Here is a 12069-nt window from a genome sequence, read left to right as displayed (position 1 = left end):
CTAGCACAGGTCTGGTTTGCATATCAGTGCTGATATACAGACCTCATTGTGCTAGAAGCACTACAGCAGACAGCGACACCCCAGGCAGGGAAGAGGAACTGCATGGGTTTTCAAAGATAGCGGGTGCTAGAATGAACACTACTTGTGCCTATATATAGATACTGTACTGCCATGCAGCTGGTACTGTGCATGAGTAACAACGGAGCACTTTTATGCAGGTTTTAGTCAAAGGCGAAAATTTACTAAGATGGGAGTTCTATTTTACATGGGATGTTGCTATGGGCAACCAATGTGAATCTACTTCTTTATTTCCCCCAATGAATCCCATTAATCTGCAATGGGGGTGAATATACTTGCACTCGCTGCTCTGGAATTCACTAACAAGCGTTCTTCAACCTGGCATAGTGCTCACTTACTGCACGGTGTCACATTTGCCATCACACGAGCTCCTGAGAGCCGGAAGCCTTAATCGGCCATTTTTGTTTGTTGTCCGGGGAGGTAATGACAAGGAGATGAGAATAAACTGTTGCTTTGATAGTTAATTGAATTTCAACTATTCTCTTTCATAATCTGGAATGTATAAAACAGATTTACATGGGGAGTGTTGATAAAGGGATACAAATAATAGGTTAAGCATTCGCATTCATACACAGTCAATGAGAAGTGATCCCGGTCTATGGCAGCTGCTTATGGGACAGAGCTGTCCTGATGTCCGCAGTTGTGGCTCTACCTGTTAAGCAGCTGCGTAGGGCGCTGGGATGTTGAGAATTAGCCTATCGCAACATTAAGGGTATCTATGAGTAAGGCATCCTCATTGTACTTAATGCAGGTGGCAGCTGTGGAGCTCCTAGGGTGCCACCTCCCACACTTTCACTTTTGGAGCTGAAAAGTGGGTATTGGGGACGGTGGCGGGTGGAGTGGGGGTTTGCCAAGAAGCCTCTCACCGACCCTTGATGTTGATCTGTCTTTTAAAAAACAGAAGAAATGGAAGATTTACTGGGGAAAAATCTGAAGATTTAGTTACGTGCTCATGATACATCAGTGAAATTACCTTTTATGATCACAGCGCTGACAAATAGCCGTGTAATTGTGATAGGAAAAACGGCATGCAATTGTGGAAGTGCGGACTGACCCGGATAATGATCTGTGGTCCTGTATCATTTTAATTCATCCACGCTACAACTTTAAGCAAGCGCAGGATTCTGCAATAAAACAATCCATGAAAGCAGCTGGTAGCGCCAGGATGCCGTTCTCGTTCTGTACGTCACAGTATATGAACCTGACCCTCCAGAGTGATGAAATGCATCAGCGGTTATACAGCAATTTCCTGACGTGGTTTTTTTATTTTTTTTTAATGAGACTGCAAAATGCTCTGGACTATGACAGGACCGAGAAGAGACTGTAAATGCAGCCCAATTGTTCTTGATTAATTCCTCGTGTCAGATCTGCCACAAATATTGGGCCTATAGAGAATAAATGCTTAAAGAGTATATTTGAGCGCTCAGAAACTGTGACACTTTGATGAATGTAGTTACCGTTTCCCCCAATAGCCGGAGGCACGTTCTGCGGTTGTGCTTGATGTTTTGGTCACGATGCTGAATAGTTTCCAGGGAGCTGTATTACCACTTCTTATAAGGGCCCAGAAGCTGCAATATCCATGATTGCAGCAACTGGTTTATTTTTCCATGTGGGAGGTTTAACTAGGTGCAAGGACAACTTTAATTAGATTCATTTTTTGCGCTGTATACACCAGTTGTAGGACTCTCAGTTCTGCTGTTTTCATCTCAAAAATAGTGACCTTATCTCTCTTTACACCCACCACCCGCATTCTTCTGTCCACGAATGCACGCCACCTCTCTCTTCTCACTCCTACCTCCCAAGATATTGGGGTGAATTTATGAAGCTTGGAGAAGTGTTATCTATCCCCATAAAGAACGTTATGAGCAAGATGATAATGGTTCAGCCAATCAGCTACAATATGTAAATTGACAGGTAAGAGCTGATTGGCTGAACCATTATCACCTTGCACTTAACGTTCTTTATGGGGATAGATAACACTTCTCCAAGCTTCATAAATTCACCCCATTGACTGTGGTGCTTCCTATCTCTGTAGTTCTCTACCCAGCCCCATCAGACTCTACACATAACTTTAAACATGTGTTCAAGACCCACTTATTCATGCCCAGCTATTTCTCATTCTAAAGGTCCATACACATTGGGCGACTATGCCCAGTGTGTATGGACAGGGATGTCCGCTGTCATCGCTGGGGGGAAAGCCACTCAGTGCATACACACTGAGCGGCTTTCCCCCTGCCCGGCGCCAACGGAGGGGGGAGGACAGCTTTGCATAGCTGAGCGCTATGCAAAGGCGTCCTGAAAGCCGCACATCTCCTGGTATAACCAGCAGATGAACGGCTTTCCCGGCGATGTTGCAGCAGCGCTCATCGCCGGACCATACACCCACGGGGCGGCTTTGAGCTGCTGTTTTGAGCGACTTTCAGCTCAAAATTGCCCAGTGTGTTGCTCACTTCTACCGCATTTGTGTGAGCCCTGTTTGCGGTTATAAGCGGAACAGCATCGCTTCACCTGTGACTGTTTCACAGCCCAACAGGTAGCTATAGAAAGAGACTGACCTTGGTGACGCATTTCATGGTTCTAAAGCATAATAAATATGTTTAAATAAAAACAATTCAGATGCATAACATCATGGCTGCTGTATAAATTGTGGTTTACATTGCCGTCCCTCGCACCTAGCGGACCCCTTTGGCATTTCACCCAGTGGGGTTGTGTGTTAAAGTAGGCCTATCTATCTATCGGCTAACTACTCCTCCCCTCTATGAGGTGAAGTACCACCACTTACCACTAAGGGCCACTCCACAGACCTAATTACTACTACTAAAGGATATGTCCTAACAGAAAGTGAAAGCAATTTTTGCAGGGACACTGATCTGTTTCAAACACACTGGCTATGGAGAGAGGGAGCTGTAAAGACAGAGTTTGTAGATAGAAGCGGAAAAGGGACTAGGGGGGTGGGCTTTGTGGGATAAAAACGGTCACCGCTCAAAGTAAACGTAAAAACCGTCACAGGCTTTTAACGAGTATGCAATAAACATTTACCGTCCCACTTTTGTTTGTTAGAAAATCAAACGTATATAATATTGATTCCGAATTGTAATATTGGGTGTATATTTGTATCACTGTATGCTTTAAGAGTTATACATTATACAAAATGAATGTGCCTTTATTTTAGCAGCATCCTCTAAAGGTGCCCATACACGGTGCGATCATTGCATGAGTTTTGGTCTAGATGGCATCGCACTCAAATCGCATGCAATGCGTTTGATGCGATCGGGACCTAGTTGAGCACATACTTTTTGATCTGTGCAATGGGATTTGCATGGTAGTGCGCATGCCCCCCGCACCCGCGTCACCGCCTCATTACCTTGAGAACGCCCAGCGTGTTCATGGGAACCCCCCTGAAATGCTGAGCATTCCCATATGGTAATTGGGCCACCCCATGACCCCCCATGAATGTTCCCCGTGGGGGCACGCACCCTGCGTATGCACTTGAGCAGAAATACGCATAAGCACTAAAGAAACATACTAGCTGCGTACGGACCAGAATAAGGGCCAATTTTGTTTAGTAGTAACTTTTAAATGCGTTTCGGGATGTTCGCAAGGATTCATTAATCACAATGGATGTGTTTTGATTGCCCAGACACAGGTTTTCTGAAGCCATTATTTATGTCTGGAAGCCCTGTGGAAAAATACAGTATGTGTAAGATCAAATCAATACAAGAAACCATCTTCCAGCAGCTTGTTAAAATAAATGCCACCTGCTGGATACCTGGCGTCCTCTATCCTCCATGACAGCCGTGACCCCACTGTGTCTTTCAATAAGTGGAAAACTGCCTAGAGATTTTATTATTGCATTGAAAACAACATTAGAGAAGGAGATGAGTTTTATTGTCTGTGTTGAAATGAGAGAGATTGCTATAGATCTGTCTGTTGTTGGTTTACAAATATAGAATTTTGGGATGGCTTCCCTGCCACCGGGATGCAGTCAATTTACCTACAATCAAAATACCGACGGTCAAAATACCGACAACCATTGACCGACGGTCAAAATACCGACACAGTCAAAATACTGGCATTTTACTTGTTCATACTTTACCAACCCAGTGGACATGGAGGGGCAATATAATAGAGTGCCGAGCGCAGCGGGGCACCGTGCCTGAAGCATGGCAAACCATGCGAGGGGACGCGGTACACTCATACGGGTTTCATGTCGACCTATGTCAACATACAGACCAACAAAATATGAATAACTTGTGTATACTTTTTGACCTGTGTATATTTTAAATGTCGGTATTTTGACCGTGTCGGTATTTTGACCGTGTCGGTATTTTGACCGTGTCGGTATTTTAAATATTTGTGTTTTGACCTTGTTTGTGTTTTAACCTTGTCGCTATTTTGACCGTCGGGATTCTGACCGTCGCTATTTCATACCGAATCCCTGCCACCTGGGCTACAGGGGGGTCCACGTTTAAACTCCTTGCTGCGTGTATTATACCCCATTCAGACTGCCAAACCAACCCAGGTTATTGCCTTGTTAACCTGGGTTGTTCTACAGTGTAAAAGCACCACAGCTACATATCTCCGGTCGAGCAACCCAGCATTTCAACCCTGGTCACAAGCAGGGTTAAAGACAGCTGTGACCCAGGTTGCTGTGCAGTGTGCACGGGTAACCCGGGTCGAGCGACCCAGGTCCCGTTCACACTATGGAGGAGGCAGTGCTTAGAGACCGCGTCGGCTCCAAGCACTGCTTCCTCCCCCACCCCCATTGATGCGCCTCCGCCCCGTGTGACGTCTGTGACAGGAGCTTTCACACCGCAAATGCCAGGTAGTTCCACGGACAGACTCTTCTCCCTATCCCTGGTGCGACCCCAGCATTTGTGTTCAGAAAGGGGTATTACTTGGCTAGGGGTGTAGCTGTGTATACAGTAGTTTGTAGTGATACATTTCTTGATTTGTCTGCTATAGTATATACAAACCAGTCTACATTTCCTTTGCAAACAAAGTTATAAGTTGCCCTTCTCCAATCACAACAGATGATGTCTACATTCAAATTTTCACTTGTCCGATAGATTCGCTTGTAATCCTACAATATTGCCTCCATTAGGCTTCCATCATACCATTTGCATGTAACTGTGCCTCTGTTTAATACCATCACTATTGAGAGGACAGGCGGTGGATGGAGTTTGCTGATTCGGCGGTGGATGGAGTTGCTCTCCCTGCTGCTTCCATTGAATTTTATGGAATCCACCAGCAGTAGTCTCACCTCCTGCTGCCTTACTGATCTGAGCTGCATCAGGCCTCTTGAGGCACCATTGGCCGGCTGCATTATCCAATGGGGTCGCACAATCAGGTCGCCGCAGATACAACAAAGAGGCCAGGAAATCTCCATCCTCTTAACAGATATCCTGGCCCCTTCCCATCCATATATCTGGTATTTTGTTATTTGCATGTTAATATTGGGGGTTCCTGCCAACAGTTTGTCAACTTTTTGAATTTATTTAAAAAAAAAAAAAAGTTATTTGCACTAAACGAGGATCAATAGAGAGATGCTCTGTATAAACAGAATATTCAAAGCCATTTCCATGGACATGAGCTATATAGAAATATATTCCTAATAGATGATTAAACATGACAGCTTCAGATATGTAATGGCCCTGGTCATAGGGATGGCCATCCCTACCTGGTCAGTGCACCCTCAGAGAATTCCATCCAATATAATGTTTGTCATTGGTATCAGGCGATCATTATGTTGGGGTTGACTTGCGGCTCCAGGTGATTTTAGTATTAATGTGCCGGGTCATAGGTTGACTCCATGCTACCCATCCTAATGTATCTGTATGGTCTTATTTTTTTTTGTGTTCTTCATTTTCCGCACTAATGTTTTGCTTTTATTTATGTAGTTATTTATATAGATTTTAATATTTTTTTTCCACCAGCTGAAGAATTTGAGTTTTGAGGAGCTGCAGATGAGGCTGAAAGCCCTCGACCCCATGATGGAGCGTGAGATAGAAGAACTGCGGCAGCGATACACGGCAAAGAGACAACCCATCCTGGATGCCATGGACGCCAAGAAGCGAAGGCAACAGAACTTCTGACGAGTGCCGAGTCTCTCTACAGGAATCTTATTCAACATTCAGACATGACCAATTGATACGAACTCCGAAAAGAAAACCTGTGTCCGTCACACAGAGGTCCCCTCACCGGTGAAGCATTGGTTGGTTGGGGGAACTTGTGTGTGTGCATTTTAATACGTTGTGTTCTATCTTCTCGATCACTAAGACGTGCTGTTGGTTGCAATGTGGATTTTGAGAAATATTTCTCCCCCACCTTACCGTAGCTTACCTCTAGGCGGCATTGAACTTTTTTTACCCTGAGTCTTCTACTAGCAACCCCCTGCCCCTTTCCACGCATGTAGTGATATTGTTATGGGGGATCCTTTTCTCTGATACAGAGGACAAGGAAAACAGTGACCGCATATTTATGGAGAACACAGCCGGCATATTCTTTTAGTATTCCTTCATATCAAAGTTTCAGGGACAATACATTCAACACCTTCGGAAATATTAATTTGCCTTAAAGTTACATCGTATCTATTTATTTCTTTGTGTTACATCTGAGTGTGACGTTCGTGACCAAACTTGTGTGTTTTTGCGTCGTTGGTTTCTGAGATATAGTCTAAACGTATGTTACATGTTCTACGCTTCAGTGCTAGAGCGTGACTGGGCAGTCTTGTGATTGCTTATGGCCCATGACTTCATCTATGAAGGGAAATGGTATCTGTGCATTACCTCCTGCAATGATTGCGTGGCTGCTGTGGAAAGCATGGAACACCACCTACCACGTTCAGCTCTACAAGAAAAATCCATACGAATTACCGAGGCCGTTGACTAGGTCATCTGATTAGATTCTTCTGGCCCCGTACCTTCTAGATCAGTTGATTCACTCTCTATCCAACGTCTATGGCCTGGGGAGTATCAGAGCTGAGGGGCGAGTTTGTATGAGGAGTCTGTTTGTGTACTTGAATATCCAAGGTGGCGTTGTTGGTATTGTGGACGGCTGTGTAATTGACCATTGAGTCGTCATCAACGACTCACCTGTTCTGCCACAACCTCTCCCTAGAAGCAGTGCAGATTGAGCATTTTATGTTGGAGTTCGTCATGATGTGCCAGTACTGTGTCTGTACTCTATGTTCGGATCTGACTAGCTTGCGGTTTTGTCTTTGGCGAAATATTTATGGATAAACTATTCAAAGTGTTAGGAAATGTGTGCAAAGCAATGAATGCACACGGGGCAGATGTATTAAGCCTGATGAAGTGATAAAATGGAATGTGAGAACGCATCAGCCAATCCGCTCCTGTTGTTTTTTAAACCCAGCCCGTAACATGGCAGCTAGGAGCTGATTGGCTGGTGCATTATTAATTTCCAATGTATGACTTCACCAGGCATAATACCTCTGCCCACAGTCACGTGATCACGTTAAATATTGTATAGATATCATATTATCTGAATGACTGAGAAGTGCAATTTATTTTTTATTAGTCCTAAACTTTTGTTCATTTACTACTTGTAGGAACGTCCCCAAGTGCTGAGTTGTGCAGTGGGTAGAAGCATCCTACAGATTCACACTATATTACATTATAGAACACGTAAACCAGAGCAGCCACTTAATCGGGTGATTTCGATTTACTGACCGTTCTATTGCTTCTACTCCTTTCGGTCTGTGAATTGGGCTTAGAAGAAATCTAAGGGGCACGTTTCCAACATTCTCTTAATAATTAGGGAAGCCTATTGACCATGTCAGCTTTGCAGATCAGAGAATATGACCTTTAGCTCTTTCACTGTCAGGACAGTAAAGCAATGGATACATTGCGTCTCTTGTAATTACTAGCTTACCTTTGGTCCTGTGTTTGATCGGTTCTAGGTAATGACTTTCCTGGATATTTGATAGCGCTAAATGTTATTTACGTGAGTTGGAGCTGCAAGCAATGCTCTTTCATTTTCTGGCGGCCATAAACTGGTTGGTAAATGTCCCACAGCACAGGTTCCGGCACTGATCTTGTCAGATTTACAGCCTGTTTGCTCACCACTGTTAAGCCCCTGTACATTATTTTCGTAGAGCAATTGAACGTTTTAGCATAACTTAATTGGTGCATGAAGGCCCCGTTATTTGTGGCAGCTGCTGTGTGTTTATTAGGTCTATCCCGCTGTTATTTATTCTCGCAGTGAAGAATGGTCCGCCCTCAATTAAGGAATCACCACTTTGTTTTATAAGCCGTGACTGCTGTACTGGGCACCTCCGCCTCTGTGCAGAATTAAGTAACCACTAGGACATTTTCAGTGTTAAAGTAGGGTCTGTGTCCACAGGCACATTAATATTACTGTTACAAAGATGCGCAGCGAGCCCTCTCATCTGCTAATATGAAGGACTTTGTGTGGTTTTTGCTATTGTGTATCATTACGATCGTAAAAAGGGCCTTGCTGTGCGTGATGAATGAATGCGTTTGACAACTGCGAGGCTGATGGAACTTAGAAAAGGGCGCGTTCTGATTCGGGAGATATGACTGGGCGAAAGACAACAGCCAATCACTTGCTGTCAATGCTTTTGAATTTCTGCACCGTCCTTTTAACCGTCATATACGGAGGATTTTGCAATATGTGGGCAGGGTTGAATTTCCCTTTTGAAGCATTTTGCACTCATTTGGGGGCAGATTCAATCATAGTAAGGGCAGAAAGCCCTACTTATCTCAGAATTCTTTTCACACAGCCTGCGGAATTACTGACAATCGAATTGTCTTGGGCACTGCTACAAGCTTACCAAGGAAGATTGCATCTGCCCCATTGCGTTCTGCCCCAGCATACCTCCCAACTGTCCTGATTTTTGCCTCACCGATTTCTACTTCTTGATCGATTGCTGAGCCTCAAGCATAAGCTCTACGGCACAGGCTCTCAAACTCGTTCCTCGGGACCCCACACACAGTGCACATTTTGCAGGTCCCCTCACAGAATCCCAAGTGAAATAATTAGTTCCACCTGTTGATATTTTAAACTGTGTCAATGAGTAAAGAATGTACCTGCCGGGTGACCTGGAAAACGTGAACTGTGTGGGGGTCCCGAGGACCAAGTTTGAGAACCCCTGCTCTACGGTATAGAACGGTACTTGTCTTTTAATGCTGTAAACTGGTGCTTTTATTGGATGAACAAATCTGTTTCAAAGATTACATTAAGGGACCATTAACTTTTAAGTAACCAAAGAAATAATGCCGCTGTAGTCTGAAAACCGTATCGTAGCAAATGCTTTCCGGCCTCTGTTTTTCTCTGCCATTTATACGGGTTGCACAACGTCACATTGCTGCGAGCAGGCCGGTTTTGTTACAATAGAATGCTCTTTGTTCAAAGCACCTTTACTCTGTGTGCATTCACATTCTGTGAGTCAGTCTGCTTAGCTGCCAGGCTATGTTCCAAGCGTCGGATTTAGCAGCGTGACCTTGTACAGGCAGCCAGGGAAATCGGCACAGGGTTTTTCTTAGTGACGTTTACAGTGTAGCCAACACGTCAAGAAAATCGATCAACTGACCTCTTTACCTTTTCTCTTCTGCGGCCTTAAAGACACCAAGGGTCAACTCATACCGTCAATGCCAGGAGATACCCAGCTGGGCAATCCCTGCCGCTCAGGGCACCTTTATTGTTCTGTGTGATGTATCGTGTCTTAGAACTAACTGCTCTGAAGGTCAGTCACTGCTGACAACAAGCACATTCAGTTTAACGCGCTTTACAAAACAACATTTGCGTTTGACAGTCTTGGAAATGAATAACCGGACAGAGTAACAGGGTCAAAAGCAAAGTTGCTGATGTAACATCCTGGGACCAATTATTTTAAAAATAGGTGAAAGAAGTCACCCCCGCCTTGGGAGCAGCTTAGTAGTCAGCAGTGGAGAAGTTTAATTGTTGGCGGGTTGTTATTAGTTCTATAAATATCTGTGCTATTGGAATAACTTCATCAAGAATTAAATACAATGTACTGTAATTTTAATTTTACAATATTTTATTGTGAGCTACGCAACTATTGGGGCTCCGGCGGTTTCCTGCAGACACCCAACAGACTCAAGCGGCAGTAGCTGGAGTGGGAAAGGTTACCGTTTGCTCACGTTTTACCAGAGCTGTTTTCAAAAATGAGGAAAACATTTTTTTTAGTTTATATTGTTTTGTTTTTCTGTCAGATGTTTATATTCAGTGAAGCGCAGATGTGCATTGTTCTGTTTGCAGGTTTGCGTGCGAGTTTGTATAACGTCACTATCTGTTGTTTTATCTTTTTGTTACAGTATGTATAAGGATAACCACTCAGAACTGTTTCTTCAGTTTGCTTTCTATGAGAATTCATTTTAATATATAACTTACATGCGGGGCATATTGAGTACAGAATAAAAAAAAACAAAAACCTTTTCACAATGCGTTTGTCTTATTTTAGGGTGACGGAAATATCCTACTTTTATATAAGTTTAATTTTTACTTTAGCCAGTGATGTCCAGTACATCGGGAACCTTGTCTTTATATAGATGGGTGCTGGATTGACGACCCGAAAGTTGGGATTCCGACGGTCAGTATACAGACATCGCAGTAGAACCTGCCCACGAAAGGGCTTCTTTGCACTGGCGAAGGTTTATTGGAGTAAGCACACTCCTATTTCATGAAACTCATGTGCGTGGTCATGTCATGACACAAAGGACATGAAACAGAAGGAACAGTACAGTAGATGACAATGTGAGTGCCAACGTTTGCTGGGAACGGTCCTCAAAATATCAGCTAACAATGCCAGCGCCGCTCACAGTGTCTGTTCTTCTAGTAGAAATAAATCCAAATACAGCCAGTTTATTTAAATATTGTACCCAAAAAAAAAGGAACAGTCTTTGTGAGCGGCGCCGGCATTTTTAATGGATATTTTGAGGATCTCACATCAAAGTTGGCACGCAAAGGGTTACAAAACAAAAAAGTTTGGCAATTTTCACACCTATTTTGGCAAAATTCCCTTGGTACTCAAAGGGTTAATGTGTATTGCATCCAGATTTTAGTCTTTGCATTCTTCTTCTAGAAAAAAACAACACATAAAATCGCACCGATCTGTAACGTCAGTGTGAGCATGCAATGCATCTTCATTTCGTTTTTGCTGTTAATAAATGTCATATTTATCCAGGCTCGTTCTTTGCATGGTAAGTGGATAAATAAAAAAAATATTTATTTAATTACAGTTTCTTATATAACGCAGCAGATTCCGTTGCGCTTTACAATAGTAGACAGTGATAGAACAGACTGGGTAACAACAGACAGACTTGGAGGTAGGAGGGCCCTGCTGCAAGCTTACAATCTATAGGGATATAGGAGGGAAACAACCTATTAATTTTAGAGTTCTTTTCACAAGCTATGTGTATTGCATTGCTATTTTTATAGCACACACATATTCCGCAGCGCTGTACAGAGAATATTTGCCCATTCACATCAGTCCTTGCCACAGTGGAGCTTACAATCTATTTTTTCTCTACTGCATGAACTCTATAAGTTATTTATTTTTTGTCAGGAACCAATTAACCTACCAGTTTATTTGGGGTTGGGATTGTTTGTTCTACAGCATGTTGGTTGACACCATTCGGTCGACATGGTTCTAGGTCAACATGGTCAAGGTCGACATGGTTCTAGGTGGACACAAGCATTAGGTCTACATGGTCTAGGTCGACATGGGGTTTTACACTGTTTTTTGACCCGAAGGGCGACAGTCAACATGGACACAGTTTAAAGTTCACTGCATCACCTTGCATCGCTCGCTATGCTTCAGGCTTTTATTCTCACACCACGCCCTGTCGGCACATGTCAGCTAAAAAAACAGTGACAAACCCCCATGTCGACCTTTTGACTGTCGACCTAGACATATCGACATAATGCTTGTGTCCACCTAATGACCTGTTGACCTTGTCCCATATCGACTTATCTCCGACCTAATGG

The 12069-nt window shown here is 43.6% G+C and overlaps 1 protein-coding gene across 1 annotated transcript in view; it reads left to right on the top strand.

The window, feature by feature from the left end:
* STK3 (serine/threonine kinase 3) overlaps positions 1-10518 on the top strand; it is a 205341-nt gene extending 194823 nt beyond the window's left edge. Inside the window, exon 11 of the mRNA XM_083186984.1 lies at positions 6015-10518. Within this exon, the coding sequence (XP_083043110.1) occupies positions 6015-6173 (159 nt within the window). The 3' untranslated portion in view covers positions 6174-10518. The remainder of the gene's footprint in view (positions 1-6014) is intronic.
* The last annotated feature ends 1551 nt before the right edge of the window (positions 10519-12069 follow it).

The sequence above is a fragment of the Crinia signifera genome, chromosome 5 (genome assembly GCF_055691185.1).
Source record: "Crinia signifera chromosome 5, ASM5569118v1, whole genome shotgun sequence".
NCBI classification, from domain to species: domain Eukaryota; kingdom Metazoa; phylum Chordata; class Amphibia; order Anura; family Myobatrachidae; genus Crinia; species Crinia signifera.
The sequence above is the reverse complement of the archived record's forward strand: the minus strand, read 5'-3'. Positions and strand labels throughout refer to the sequence as shown.